The 15658-nt window shown below is 43.3% G+C and overlaps 2 protein-coding genes across 2 annotated transcripts; both read left to right on the top strand.

Moving 5' to 3' along the window:
- Window positions 1-2178: 2178 nt before the first annotated feature.
- On the top strand, window positions 2179-3499 carry LOC128875430 (uncharacterized). Its single transcript, XM_054121004.1, has 3 exons — window positions 2179-2632; window positions 2704-2820; window positions 3231-3499. The coding sequence occupies exons 1-3, from the start codon at window positions 2179-2181 to the stop codon at window positions 3497-3499; spliced, it is 840 nt and encodes a 279-aa protein (XP_053976979.1).
- A 9682-nt stretch (window positions 3500-13181) lies between these two features.
- LOC128875285 (uncharacterized) lies at window positions 13182-15115 on the top strand. Its single transcript, XM_054120742.1, has 3 exons — window positions 13182-13584; window positions 13909-14011; window positions 14637-15115. The coding sequence occupies exons 1-3, from the start codon at window positions 13252-13254 to the stop codon at window positions 14984-14986; spliced, it is 786 nt and encodes a 261-aa protein (XP_053976717.1). The 5' UTR covers window positions 13182-13251; the 3' UTR covers window positions 14987-15115.
- Window positions 15116-15658: the final 543 nt, after the last annotated feature.

Genomic DNA, 15658 nt, shown 5'->3' with positions numbered 1-15658 from the left:
GATAACATCGCTACCTTCTCTCGATATAACAGCACGAGTGACCCTGTCGAGTGCGTTATATCAAGGATTTACTGTTTCGAATTTTCTCTTAAAATTTTAATGGGGTGGCACCGAAATAATTTGACTCGAGTCACAACAGAAAGAAATCAAAATTACAAAGAAATATTTTCTTTTTATTCAAAGCTATTCGCATAGATCAGATATCGAAGACATGTTTTGTTTATGAATAATAGCGAATCACGTTTCATGCTCACATTAACGAAGTCGAAAGCAATAACTTTTTACTATTTTTTGAAAGATGTTTCTGAGATGATTTTCACCCAACTATATCCTCGACACTCTTGAGACAATTAAGATAATCCATATAATAAAATCGCCCCCATTAAAAGAGTAATCGTCTCTAGCCTCGGTTAGAGATCCGAATAACTACCTCCCCGCTATCAAGTGAATTGCCAGTCCCTTGTCACTTGAAAGCGGGGATCACTCTACTTGTACGCTCCAGTGCGAGCCGAAATGACAGGATACTCGAAGTGGTCTCCTTTGTTTCAGTAGCCACTATCAACCAGTTAGTAAACCGTATGTTCAACAGTGAAAAGTTTCGTTTAATAGAATGTGTTACTAGTTTTGGTCAGAAAAATATCGAAAATGGGTCGAAGAAAGTCCCAGCGATGAAGTGAAATCGATCGAGTTCTGCTTTTACTTCATCTTTTTGTTTCTTGCAAGACAGTCGCTGTTGAAGTATTGATTCATCGCACAGAATCGATTAAAATCCTGTTGCACTTATGGCAAGGCTTGCTAATGAGTTCATTAATGCCATCGTTATTTAATTGGTGAGACCCATTTTTCCAAGTAATTTTATGACGCCAGAATGGCGTTCTAGATTTTCCAAAGGACTCGTCAATAGCGGAACCAGCTGAAAAGAACTTACTTCCACATGCTACTTCTTCAAGTCTCTATACAGTGTAGTCAATCAATAAAAAGCTATGAAGCCTAGAAAATCGCATTCAGCACCTGTAAAACTACAGATAAATAAATTCCCTACCTTCCCTCGCTATAACAGCACAAGTGAGCCTGTTGAATGCGTTATATCAACGATCTACTGTTTCGATCTATCTTCTAAAATTTTAAATGCCCCAAAACAAATTGGCTCGAGTCACACCAAATTCCAAAGAAGCAAGTAGCGACAAACACCCGGAGGAGTCCATAAGTATCACAGGGTCCATTCTCCTAGCGGATCCATAGACGACAATACTCTTGCTCTCGCTAACCTGCAATGCTCCCCCACCTCCCTTGTCAAACACTTATTCTTCCAAGCCATTTCTTTCCCCGCGAAACGACCGAACGACTCGATCAACCCGGAGGCATGGGCGTGCACGCGTGACATTCCTAGCGAAGCTCTCCTAGGCGCAGTCGTCCACGCGGAATAAATTACTCTCTTCGGTTGGAAACGGTGGAAAAAATAACACGTAAAAATCCCGTGGAAATCGCGATCCACGCACACGCTAATCCCGGTTAATTGCATTTGGGGAGGACGCGCGGGAGGCGCTGGAAAACGTTTCGAAATCGGCCACGTTCTCTTCCGCTCCACTAAAGCGCGGAAAGAGGGAAAGGAAGCCGGGACGGGCGGAACCGTATCAAGAGGCGCGCTGATATCCAGTGATCTAGAATAAGAGAAGACGGAGAGGCAACGGCGGACCAGGGGAAAATCGCGAAAGGATGAAGGGAGACGGTCTCTCGAACGAGGCATCGGCCGTCCGGCGCACGAGGAGACGGCCTAGCAGCCAACCGCGGCGTAACGCTCTGAAACGCCTTGGAAACAAGAATTAAAGGAATCCGCGAGAGGATCGTCCGAGCGAACGAAAAATTGCAGGCTAATGCACATGGTAAGAACAGAGAATGCCTGGGCAGGTCTGGCTGCCCCTGATGCTCTCGTTGCTTTTTTCATAGCACAATCACCGGCCGCCTCGTGCAACTATATAAATGAGATTTGACGCCAGCCACGATGCACCACTCGGACCTCCGCCGTAGGTTCCGCTGGATCAGTACACGGTTACCTTGTGTTGCACCGAGTGTAGTATATACGTATTAGCACCTGTGTCGTACGGAAACTCGCTGTAGAGCACCTGTGCCGTATAGAACGAGGAATAAACGAGCCGTGGTTCAGATAGACCCGTGACGATGGATTGGTCAGGGAGTAGCCCGAGGTTAGGGGAACGTCGTTTGTTGGCGCTGTGCCTGACGGTGATCTGCATGATGGCTACCGTTCAGAGGGTCCGTTCCGTGGACGTCAACGACACCAAGGATCCGTGGACCGGAATTTCCAGCAGTTGCTCGGGCACGGACGCGAAAAACATGTCCGTGTCCTGCTACGGGATGAGGATCGTCAGGAAGATCGTGCAACAGGTCCTGGAGAAGACCAACAAGGAGTCGAATATCGAGATTTTCGACGGTGTCAGCTTGGTCGAGGTACCTGGAGGCGGACCTACCAGGAAAGGAAAGCTCATGAAGGGTTTCGGCGGCATGGGGTCGTTGGTGCAATTCTTGGAGGGACGGGAGCTTAGAATTAAGCTGCCCAGCCTACTGCCGCAGAACATCGAGAGCGCCCTGCAGGAGAGTCTACCTACCGAGCAAGGTTCATTGAAGATTTACTTGGGTGACTCGGGGTGATTGGGCTTCGTGTAATCAGGGCGGTTCTGTTTTCAGGCAGGGGTCGTGGAGGCGGGGGATATGGCGGTCTTGGAGGAGGCGGCGGCGGCGGAGGCGGTGGTGGCGGCAAGAAGGGCGGAAATAACGGAATACTCATTCTGGCGATGATGATGGGTGAGATTTCTTTGATCTGTTGTTTGTATTCCCCTTGAATAAGTATAAACCTTTCAGACTTAGCTTCTAAAAAACCGACGCAATTAAGATTTTTTGTATTTTTTCCATGCTAACTTTAGTACAAGTTAACCCTGAAAATTAAATGACAATATTACGAGAAAAAAAATAGTTCACGTCTGAAAGGGTTAAAATAATTTTTGCTGTATTTATTCATATGTATTCTACGGATATATATCAATTATGTTACAGATTACAATCACAGTAAACATGAGAACTAAAGTTTTAGTCACTGTCTCTCAACGTATTATATTTAATAATTATTCATATTTACGCTATCACCCATTAAATATGGCGTCCATGACTTTAAGGGTTGAAATCCCAAACTAATATACCTATCGACTGATTTTCAGGTAAGATGATGGCGGCGCTGGGATTCGGGGCGCTGGGTCTGCTAGCCATGAAGGCGTTGATGGTGTCGGCATTGGCGCTGATGCTCTCGTTGATCGTCGCCGTGAAGAAGCTGACGAGTGGCCACGATAGCGGCGGTGGGCACCACGTGGTCTACGCTCAGGATGTCGGCCACCACCATTATCGCAAGAAGAGGTCTCTAGGGGAGGAGGACCACGATTTGCCGTACAGAGGATACGCGCACCTGTACAACGACATGAAAATGTCCTGATGCGCCCAAGCCGTTGGCTCCTCGTGAATCATCCACTTCTGACAAACTGACTCGAGTGGGGACTCTTCACCTAACCCTCCATTGCACGAATTTTATTTTATCTCTCGACAAAGAAATTATTGTTCGGATATTATATCCGATATCGGATTTATATATCCACGAATTTACTTGCATGTCCTTGGACGTTGATTAATTCATGGATTAATTGATGTCCGAGTTAAACGGTGGTCGACTCCGCGGAACTATCAGGTTTCCCTGTAAAGTTCACTGTGTGAACGTTAGCAGAAATTGTTTGTACCGAGTGGCCCAATTTAGTACGTTACGCAATAGAGGGTTAACATGACAGGACACGTTCTGACGGTGACAGTAACGATGACGATGACGTTGACGTACTTGGACGACTGTAGAAAGTGACGACGCATCGCGCGAAGCTGCGATATGGGACAAACTTGAACCCTCGACGACCGTACCTGGAACCTGTGGACTGGACTGAACTGGACGCTGAAGAAACCAAAGTACACGCACGTTCGAACGTCTTATTTATTACTTCATTCTCTACACTCATCCTCCATTATTTTTGTATTTACTCATTTATTTATTACGCAAGACGAATAAAAAGGATGTAATATCGTTGATTTAAGGGCTGAGTGTTCCATTTATTGCGACCGAAGTGGACAGAAATGGGATGCTCGAGGGATTTGCTTGCGTCGAGTGATACGTCCACTAACTTTTTCTAGGAAACAAGAATTCGTATAAAATAATTTCGTTGATAATTGTGCCGTTTACCGAGGATCGTATATCGGCGATGGACCGGATGGGAGCGTGATCGATTAATCGCGATCCCCAAGCGGAGGAAAATCGAACAACGAATCGCGCCAACGAGGAAAGTGTGCCAACGAGTCGTCTGGCGTCGTGCGTTGCATATCCTCCTCGCTCGATCGTTTCCGAAGCGAGCGATTAAGCGACTGCGTATCTCTCCTAATCGAACGGATTAACAACCGTGAAACGGCAAAAAGTGCAACTTTGTCGGCCACCGTCTGCCCGTCAACGGATATCCGTGACGGCAGTGGGACTAGGACTACTTGTTGCATTTTTCTGCTCTGGAATATCCTACGAATACAAACCTGGAGCTGACTAAATTTTATTCGAATATCTGACCATTTCTGTTCCGTTCGTATAATTGATTCATCAAACATTTGACTTTACAAATATATAACTGCTTGATGTATAAATATTTGATTATACAAGTATCCTCCTGTCTGAATAATTGACTAATCAAATACACGACTATTTAAATATTTGACTACTCGAACTTGTGGTTGGTTGAATATATCTGACTAATCAAATATACGAGACTTTAGAAGTATGATTATTCAAATACATGGTTATTAGGATACTTGTCCATTTAAGTTTTAACGTTCGAAAAGTAAGATTCAGATTAATATAAAAACCCTTATATGACCTTTCGTATATCTGTTTATCGTCCTTTAAACGTATCGATTAGTATCAAATGATTCTGCTCCATGGAAACCTCTCGCCATTGAGCTAATTCGCGCGAGTCTTTCTCGCGGAAGAAAGACACGGCCAAGAAAGCTTTGGGCTTTGGGGTCTTTCTATGCACCTTTTCCTGTCACTGACCCCCACCACTCGAGCCATCTTACCCCCACCGTGTTCCTCGATCTGGGCCCGTTCACCGCTCCTCTCGTCCAGTCGAGCCTGGAGGGGGTAAGACCCACTGGCACACATTCCAACCACTTCCTTTTTTACGTTTGGAATATCATAAAACGGGAAGATCCCGCTCGAAATTGGCTCAGATCGCCGCGCGACTTCCGCGCAGGCGCATCGCCCGGCCGATGAACCTGCGCGGATGCAGTCGGAGATGGGCAAAATTCTTATGCAGATAACAAATTTTGAATAACGAATAAACCCCTTGTTCGCCGAAGGGACTCGAAGTACCTCCGAATAATCTGCATAGAAAATTAATTTCGAGGAGATGAATGCAACTCCAGACTTTTCCTTCTAGAGAATGCTTCCATACATTCAAATTTCTTTCAGTTGTATATATAAAACTGATAATAACACTGTACAAAAATTCAACATGGAGGGTTCGGTACGACCTACTTACGAAGTTATTAGATTCGTGTGGAAATTGGCGTCGAAGAATTTTTAGGGCCTCGAATAGGAAATCTGATATAAAGATTCTAAAATTCAAAATGGGAGAATCACGTAGCTTGAATCTGTGTCGTGAGTTCGAAGAGATTAATCGGTATAGTGATTTCAATGGCCGTAAAGCGAATGATCACCGAGGGTCTCGACGTTGGCGTCTAAAAATCGGCCAACGGGCGTCGATTTGAATTTTAAATTTTCCATCCGTCGATCGGCAATGACCGTGGAATGTAACGGACTCCTCTCGCGACGGAATCGTCTCTGCTGTGCCAGAAACCGCGATATTAATAGACGAACGACGAGCTCGAGAGGTGGCGATCGACGGAGGCGTTCGATACCATCGTATGTTGCAATCGACGACCTATCATCCTCTGGAATTTCGAAAAGCGTAAATTTCCCTCCGTGATGTACGGTCTGAAGTGGGCCAGTCATTTGATTTTCTAGTCGATTTTCTCTTCTCATTTGCATTCCTTGGAATATTAAGATCGTCTCCAATTTTTTAAATGGGAATTATATTCTTACGCGTGATTAATCAAATCGAAGAATGCATCGCGTGGCCATCTTTGAACTGAACAGGATTCAACTGAAATACTTTTCATCGAAGTTATCATTTATCGTAAATAAAATAATAGTTAGCACTTTTACATAAGAAATGATAAACTGTATCTACTAATGTATGAAACAATGATCAATTCTGCTTAAAAAAATTAATTTTGCATACATTCATGCATTTACCAACAAGAAAACTAATCACAGTGAAGTATGTGACCATCGAAACCATACAATATTTATTTCCCAATTGGACCGTTCACTGCACAAATCGATTAACTCCACTTTTTGAAAATCTTAAATTTCAGCGTCAAAGTCCCTGTTATAGTCATCAACTTTTATATTTATAATAACTTTCTTGGGTAATAAAGATTAACACCATTGAACAACAACATTTGTTTGGCTATTGAATAATACATAATTTACTTCGAAGGGCATTCGGAGTTAATCGATTTGTGCAATGAACGGCTCAATTATTACTCACATTTTCTTATAGTTATTAAAATATGGGCGCCATATTTGCGCCATTGAGACCCATGGAGCGTCGTCTGGAATTTCGAAAAGTAGAAATCTGCCTGTCTGGAGCATCCCATCACCTGGAAATGTGTCTGGAAGACGCTCTGGAGTTACAGGCATCATTTTACACCGGGTCCATTCACGAAAACGATCTAACTTTCGTTTTTCCTCGGCGATGCAGGTGACGCCAGGCGAACGCAACCGAGTTTACGGCGCTATAAAAATTTAATCGCCATATCGTTCGTCGTCCTGTCGTTTGGGGAGGACGTAAACGAATGCAGAGCATCGATTTTGATAAAACCGTCAGCATAGGACGAGACGAAGACGAACAGTCTTTCTGTGGCGACTCATTTGTCGCAAATCTTTTTTTAAATCTGGTGTAACAATGTAATAAATCATTGGAAACTGTGACACTTTATGTCAAAATTTATAACGTCTCTTATGGTTCCAAAGATGTCGACAAAAATATGAAGAGTTTGCATAGTCCTGTGCAGGTCATCCTTTATTTTCTTTAACTTTCTTATTATTTTATGTACCTTTTAAATCATAATTACTATTCACATAGTAATTATGTCTTTTTTATTAGACTTCATAGATGTAGAGTAATAGTAAAATAAAATAAGCTTCTAAAACATAAAAAAGCCATAAAGTTCGATATCCTTGACCCAATATCGATACGACTTGGATCAGATTTTCACCATCGACAGCGACGCGGAGTCGATCACCATTTTCCCTGTCGTAGGCGGAAAAATGTCAGCGTCATTGTAGAGTAAACACTATACTTTATTGACCGACTTCGCGCGCGCGCGCGACCGTTGGTACTTTCTCGTCGAAACTCGTGATTTCACGAGGGGGAACTTATGGTCCGCGAACGTTTCGCGATGACGACGAAATCACAGGGAATTTGCAAGAAATCTTGCGTGCGAGCTGCGTTCTGGGTTAAGATACGCTGCCATTAGTGGACGTATGTAACCGGACGTTTCTCTGGTTACGAGTGAAACGCGGTATGCTAAACGCGATGAGTAGAAAAAAATGTTAATTCCGCTTATAATCGGCGTCCCTTTATCATTCATTTCTGCACGGAATGTCTTCAGAGGGAAATGGAAGAAGAAAGCGAGTGAGTCACACTTTTCCAAGATCTGTTTTAATGGGACATGTTTCAATTCATTTCTATTCATTTTCCAATTTGGAACTATTTCTATTTCTGTTCGAATCTATCGTGTAAATATTATATCTATTTCACTTCGACACAAATGAATACATTGAAGTGGACAATGTCTGTTATAATTTATTGCAAGTGTATATATATATACAAAATTCTAGAATAAAGACAAATATTTATTTTGTATAAGATTGATGATTTAAGAGGAACTATTTCTATTTCTTTTCGAATCTATCGTGTAAATATTATATCTATTTCATCTGTCAACGTTTAAGAAGAATTTCCTTTACTTTGAGAATGAATGTATAATTTTGTAATAGGATCCATAATGAGATAGGACAGAACAATGATGGAGGAGAGTATTGCCAGTGGTCCGAAGCAAGCATCTGCATAAAAGGTAAAAGTTTGTAGGCCACGCGAGCCATTCATGAACCGCTCGAAAACATATTTTCCATAATTTCACATTTCACTTCGCGACTCGTCCGGGTCTGCGCGACCGTGAATAGAGGTCGGCTCGAACGCCTCGGCGCAGGATGTTCCTAATATGTACGTTCTATCGCGTGTGGCTCGTCCGACAACCAAGAATTAACGCTAAAACTGAAAGTGGCCGCATCTCGGAACACGAGAAACTTCCGAGGTCTACTGACACCGTTTCCGAACTTGAAAACCCGTCAGCCATTTTGCAAATTCCGATCGGAACTGCAAACATCTTCCTAAGGAGTCAGTCCATGCTTTGTCCGTTCGGTAACAGGCTTCTCTTTCTTGCCAATTGTGTCGAAGCTGTTGTCAGGGGCTCTGAAAGTGCTTTTCAACGTGACTATTGTTTCTGTTTCTTCTATGGAGTATTCACTTCGTACATAACTTCATCTTCGATATACGGTTAACTCTGTTCCTTTGGAATAGATGAGTCACTTCTTTCGTTTTCTTCTTTTGAAGAACAGGTAACGAAGTGATCATACTTCGTGGGCTAATTTGCATCTTCCTTTTCCTTGGTCATCTAATCTCCTCAAGTTTCCGTTGTGTGATGTATTTAATTTGACACACAAAGTAGTAAAGTCTGAGTGCTTGTGTTGAAAGTCATCGGATTTAAAAATGACCTCAAAGAACTCCATCCTATGGACCTAGAGGTCTCATATTACGCATTACAAGTTTTCTTACAGAATTAGGTTTATATCCTTTCTTATCTTCCTCTCGCAACCCAAGACTCGTTTCCAGTATCGACACCAATATTTAGTAAAGAAAAGAAATCACACGGATGGATCTTCGTCCCGTGCGGATAAATCTAGATCTTCCTTCATTTTCTTCTCTTTTTAGGAAGGAGCAACAGACCAGTTCGACTTCCCAGCTTGCCTACCACTTAATTTCCTTCTCGTTCTTCATTAACGCTACATTTACACAATTCCGTTTTTACTTCAGCGAAATCGATCTAGATAAGAGCGGCTCGCGGTGAAAGTTTACATAATCCGCGCGAGCAGGCTCAGCCACGCCTAATTTCGTGATTCCCTTATCCTCATGGACCAACACAAATATCATTAAACCATGCGTACACTCATGAATTTTAATTTATATTTTTCTTTTTTAAATTTCTATTTATAGGCTATATCAAGACAAATCGATCATAACTTGTTATCGACTTCAGGACTTTATATGTAACTGAAGTATGGGTCTAGACACATAATTTCAGGTGGAGTTTAAGTCATAAGTTTGCTGGTTTCGAATTTGTTTAAAAAATACAGGACTTTCTATTGAAAGACCATCGAAGTCAAGATGCCAAAATTCAACGCTGTATTTACGCACGTATATACCAACATATTTTTCCATAGTAATTTTTGTTAAAATCAATATTTAACGAGTGATCGAAGTTTTTTTCAGTTACGTGCTCCGTGTCCTGTATATTTAAACAATATATATCAATGTTGCTATGGAAAAATATGTTTACATATATATATATATATATATATATACGTACGTATTTTCTAAACAAACTCAAAATCACCAAGCCTATGACTTAACCATCCCCTAATACGATATGTACTACATCCAGCTACAATTTAAACAAAATTTGCAGCCCTTCGATTAAAAGAAATTTAGTTATTTCGATCATCGAACGAATTGCTCTCCTTTCTTATCCTAAGCGCAGCTGATCAAGGTTGGGCGTGTCTGCAGCGTCGCTCGGCGCATTGGAGAAACGTCGGTTTTACTTTTTAAGAGCTCTCGGCTGCTCTCCCGACGGGAGTGAAGGATCGACGAAAGGATTCCGCCACGCTGGCCGAGAAAGGATGAATGAGCACTGACGTAAGATTGCGCGCGAATTTCCTTTTCATCGGGTCCCTTCCCGCTCCCTGGCACTCGGCTCGCTCGAATTAACGGCGGTAGCTTCCGTCTTATTAGCGTCGATCACGCTGGCTTTCATTGTCCGTGACCGCAGACATTTTCCACGCCACGACGATTATGTCAACTCGCTTAACCGAGCTGAGGTTACGTGGAATCCTTTGTCTCCCGTTCTCGGGAAATCGAGGCCGTCTTTCCTGAGAACCACGAGACTGTTTGACTAACAACTCCTCATTCCCCTGCGCGAGAAGATACTGTCTATATGCATCGCATATATTTTTCCATATTCGATTATATGTACATACCGAAAGATGGGGTAAAATACCGTTTCGAAGAGTTCCGAGTGCTACTAGAATTTCGTGTGGTCAATTTTATTTTGAGTTAAATAGCTTGCGTGTAGGAAAGAGTGTGTAAGATTTAATCCTTTAACCCTTGGAAGCCTGATTTGCCAAATTACATTTAAAAAAATACCAATGTATTTATTATTTGAACAATGTCGACAGCTGACGTTTATTTCTTTAACTTTTCTTCAAATGAGCATCATGCAATGGTAACATACATAAAGCCAAATATTAAAAGCATACAAATTGCAAGTGTACAGTTCAATTTAAAAGTCCAGTATCAAATTCGAAACTTAGAGCATTTAAGGGTTAGAATATTTAGGAATTCGGAAGGCTCTCTTTGAAATGCTTCAATTATGTTAATGTATCATTAGAATCAAGCATGAATTTATATAATTCTAAATCGTGCATTCTATACCAGCTTATCTGTATCGATAATTCCTTCTTGCGAAAAGAGAACACGATTCTAAATTATCGCCATCATGCTTAACGAAACCACGAAACTCACCAGCCCCCATAGATTCGATAACCCTAAGATCTCTCTAAAACAGTTGAAAAAGTGCTCTTCTAATCCACTGACCTAGAACGCCGCGACAAATCGGTGTCCACGTATCGCACAGTTCCTCTCTCCAAGGGGTCAATAGTTTCCAAAATCACGAGAGTTTCTCCCACGTGGCATCGATCGGTGGATTTCTCAGAGGATACCGATACATCGACCCCGAATATCGGGCGATCGTAAAGTTCCCCCGAGATCGTTCGCGCGTGATGTTTTTTCCTGGAGCACAGGTAACGTCTCATTGTCGAGGAGAGTCACGGGTGTCGGTGGCGATGTTCGCGACGACACTGGAATTTCGAATGGCGGGGAACGAAATTCCACCGCACGGGTGGCACCTACACACGCGGAGATTTCGCAACCGAAATTCCACCGGGTCGTTCTTTGTAACCGCTCCGAGCGAAACGAAAACGACAAGAGGCGTTATCGTGAGAGTCAGTGCGCGGGGTCAGAGTAGAAAGTGGTGTCCGCGTGTGGGGCCCGATGAAGGTCGGATCCGGGATGTTTGAACCTGATCTATACCAGTTTTCTTTCATTCATGACGATCCTGTTCGCTGGCCAGGAGAGAGTATGGCGATTTCTGCCCTCCCTACCAACCCTCGTGGAAATTGCGAACGGAATTGAGACTTTTCGCGGGACCATTCTGTGGTCGAATTGCCTTTGGGAATTAATTCCGAGGAAACGAATCGTGTGACTCGAGTTTACGGTTTATGTATTCTTTATACATACCTTGAGGGATGAGAAAATATTTTTTTAGGTGTGTATTTTTCTAGGTTGATCAATGGAATATTTTTTAGAGAGGAAATAGCGAGTCTTTCTCTTCATTTAAAAATTATTTGATTTATCTGATTTCTCAGGGGGCCATTCCTCACAGTTTCCTGCACTAGGTTCGTCGATCCCCTTCCAAAGTCTACTTCCTACTTACGCCTGGTTCTTATCTCTAGCGTTTAGTACTGTTATCCCGAACACGATTTACCGCTCTCTCGGCGCCATTAATTGGAGGATGCTCGATAATTGGTCAAGGAGGCTTCGTAGTGTTTGCAGAGTGTCCAGAGAAAACGCAGTGCACCGACCGACGACTGAAATACTCTATTTAGATTCTGCTTTGCATGCCATCCTGCCAGTTGGAGGGTCTCCAGATCATTTTCATAAATCCTAGGCCTACCCGGGAAAATAGTCAGCGTTATTTACATTCATGCGGAGTCCAAGGAATCGCAAAAAAAAATTAATAAAGCCATTCTCTCTATTTTCATTCTACTTTTATAAGAATAGCTATGGAATTGACAGAATTTCATATCGAATTCATATAGGAATGAAATTGGCGACTACAGAACGCTCCTCGAAGTCTTACAAGGATCACCATTAAGGCGACACCCATAAAAATACCAAAACCCGCATGTGCCAAACTCGAAAACGATTCACCTCACGCTTTCTCTTTCAAAAATTCCCCATGAAAGCCCTAAACAAAGAGGACTCACTAAAAATCTGCACCTGGAATCAGTCTCAGCGCCAAAGCACAATCTGTGACTCTATGGATACCCTTCCAATGAAGAACAGAATCTCTTTCCACAAATCGTATTTTTCTTCCTACGAAAACCTTCTCGAACTCGTGTTACTAACAGAACGGACCACGCCAGTCCCACGTCCAGAGGACGCGGTCGTGGAAACTTCCTAGGTGAAAGATAAAAGGGAACAACGGAAGAGAAGATTTCTCGCCCGAGGCCGGTCCCCGTTGTAGACAGGTCGCAGGTCGCGATGGGAGGTGTGCTGGCTGTCCAACACGTTGAAACACCTATACGCGTCCGTCGGGGCAAATACTTTCGTCGGTCAGGCAGGCTCGGACGTGCCCGCGACGACCGACGACGAAGCATCGGTGACGACACTCATGCAAGGCAAATAGGAAGAAAAAAGAGTCGAGGTGGGGCGACCACGCTGCCGGACGGTAGAGGAGGGGCCCGCCAAATATAAGCTAAAGAGATTGTACGATGGACCACACGAAATTTCACTACGGACGGGACTGGTTTCGGAAAAGGGCGGCCATCATCTTACCGAGCACGTTCACGTTTCTTTCGCATCTACCGCGGACACGGAGTCACAAGTTCTGTTCTAACAGCGTCTGTCTGGTGAAATCGTCATGAAGTTGTACGCGTTTGTGCTACTGTCCGCCATGGCTCTGGCCCGCGGACAGACCATGGACAATTGCCTGGAGAAGGACAGCATCTCCTGCGTGCAGAAGAACCTGTACAGGAGGGCCAAGGAGTTCTTCGACAAGGACAGCTTCGAGATCTTCAGTGGTGTTAGCCTGGTGAAGAGCGCGGACGCTCAGACGAGAGGATCCAGGACTGGCAAGGAATTGATCTACGACCAGGAGATCGACGCGGCTAACAGTGTCTCGGACAGGCAGGACGCCCTTGTGAATTTCGTGAGCGAGGGTGCCGGCGAGTTCCTCACTGGACGCAGTCTCAGGGTAAATGGAGCTGTTAAGCGCGATAGAGAGCAATTTTTGACGGGTTATAGTATATCCTTGCGTCATTTTGAGTTTTGAAATTTGATTGATACTTGGATGTCGAAGAATTATATCGGTCCCTTTATGGCGGTAGAATTGGTTACTTTGTATTTTTTTTTATAAAATTTCTGTAATGTCTTGCACGATTCTTTAATGGAGTCTTTTCCTTCGCTATATTAGAAATCAATAAGGTCAAGATGACCCATGTGCTTGGAGTGAAATTCTCGATTAATATTTTTACGTTCAACCAATGATTCTAATTACTATATCATTATTCCTTCACAGATTAACTTCACTCCTATCATCGAAAAGATAGGAACCACTGCACGTGCCTTTAGTGACTCCGCGCCTGAAGAGGTCCGAGAGGCTGTAGACTTAGTCGTCGAAGGTAAACCTTGAATCATGTTTTGTACCATTCTGTGAACAATGTTCTAGATAGATTAGGTTGTCCAGAAAGTTCGCGCTAATTTTTAATACAAATTCAAAGGCACATTTCAATTTTATCAAAATTTTAAATCATATTGTTTCACAACCTTTCCACCTTTTAAGGGGTGCACACATGTTATTTGTTTTCAGACATGTACCACCTACTAAAAATCGGCATCAACTTTCCGGACAACCCAATAGATAACCTAATATATAACCTAATAGCAGAACTCCTATGGCATTTTTTTTCACTTTTTTGTTATCATAATCCATTTATGTATCTACGCCATAAACTTAAAAATAGAAAATAACCGCCCCTCTCTTGGTGGTAATAACTAGTACCAGTGACCTATAAAAAGTTAATCCATTTAAATGGTTTCACACGAGATCGATAGAGGCTATTGCAGATAATTCTAAAGTAGTCTGTTTGACTCTACGATCCACCTATCTGAATTACTCGCACCACACACCTTGATGTCAATTAGGGTCCATCGTGAAGTTTAATTTCGAATTCATGAACAACCAAACCGAAAGACTGAACATTCAGAGAAATGACGAACTCTAACCCCACTCGACGATATTTCCAGGTCGAGGCAAGAAGAAGCAGCTGAAGCAGCTCCTGCCCCTCTTGCTCGCGGCGAAAGCGAAAATTGGAGCCCTGGCCACCTTGGCATACTTCGTCACAGGCTTCATCGCCAAAAAGGCCATCTTCGTATCCCTTATTTCACTGGCCATCTCCGCTTTCATTGGCTTGAAGGCTCTCTGGGCTAAGGGAGGCCACCACGACGTCACCCCTTACCACGGGTGGAGCAGCGGCCCAGCTTCCGGGGGATGGTCAGCCCCAGTTTCATCGGGTGGTTGGTCTTCGGGTGGATCGTCATGGGACGACGGTCACGGATACGCACAGAGCCAAGCCTACTCTGGCTACCATCACTAATTCCCTACGAAATTGACTCTTCCTTCGTTTCATCCTTCCCTTTTCACCCTTTCCCTGCCCTTCCACTTGTCTCTTCCTCCTCTCGTCGATCCACAGGACACGGGCAAAATTATCTAGGTAAAAGTTTCGAGTGGGGAAAAAACTATTTAAAAATTTTAATATATAAAATATTTTTGAATTCGAACTCTGCAATGAAACACTTCACAGCAAGCAAATGCGAATTTTTCGATCGACTGAACGCCACGTATACACTATTATACTTTGGCCGCATTCGTTATTTATTGTTCCAATGAAATTTTGCCCGTTTCTGTTTAAACATGCTTCGATAACATGTAGATCGATGGAGATATTTCCCTAGACGCTCCCGCGCCCGCAACTGGAAGGGCGTATTTATTGTTTATTTATCACTCCTTTGATAGTAAGCGGGCGATCCCGCTGCCCGATGTAAATAATACGGTAATCGCCGAGGTATGCGTGTACGAATAGTATGGAACAAGCAAACGACGTCGGAAATCAAAACATAGAGGCTAGTCAAGCGCGGCAATAGTTGCCGCGGCTTACGGCGCACGCACCATGGTACAACGTCAATCCCCGCCCTAACACCTCAATCGCAGCTGAAGACCATCTAGTCCAGTACGACTTAAACTCCTTCGAAATGCTCACTGAACCTTT

This window comes from Hylaeus volcanicus, chromosome 4, assembly GCF_026283585.1.
Source record: "Hylaeus volcanicus isolate JK05 chromosome 4, UHH_iyHylVolc1.0_haploid, whole genome shotgun sequence".
In the NCBI taxonomy this organism is placed as follows: domain Eukaryota; kingdom Metazoa; phylum Arthropoda; class Insecta; order Hymenoptera; family Colletidae; genus Hylaeus; species Hylaeus volcanicus.
The sequence above is the reverse complement of the archived record's forward strand: the minus strand, read 5'-3'. Positions and strand labels throughout refer to the sequence as shown.

What these genes read in the sequence shown, in the direction of transcription:
- LOC128875430 (XM_054121004.1), top strand. Translation starts at nt 2,179, where the DNA reads ATGGATTGGTCAGGGAGTAGCCCGAGGTTAGGGGAACGTCGTTTGTTG. An exon ending in GAGTCTACCTACCGAGCAAG is followed by an intron (nt 2,633 to 2,703) that starts GTTCATTGAAGA and finishes TTCTGTTTTCAG; the next exon opens with GCAGGGGTCGTGGAGGCGGG. An exon ending in CATTCTGGCGATGATGATGG is followed by an intron (nt 2,821 to 3,230) that starts GTGAGATTTCTT and finishes ACTGATTTTCAG; the next exon opens with GTAAGATGATGGCGGCGCTG.
- LOC128875285 (XM_054120742.1), top strand. Translation starts at nt 13,252, where the DNA reads ATGAAGTTGTACGCGTTTGTGCTACTGTCCGCCATGGCTCTGGCCCGC. An exon ending in TCACTGGACGCAGTCTCAGG is followed by an intron (nt 13,585 to 13,908) that starts GTAAATGGAGCT and finishes ATTCCTTCACAG; the next exon opens with ATTAACTTCACTCCTATCAT. An exon ending in TGTAGACTTAGTCGTCGAAG is followed by an intron (nt 14,012 to 14,636) that starts GTAAACCTTGAA and finishes CGATATTTCCAG; the next exon opens with GTCGAGGCAAGAAGAAGCAG.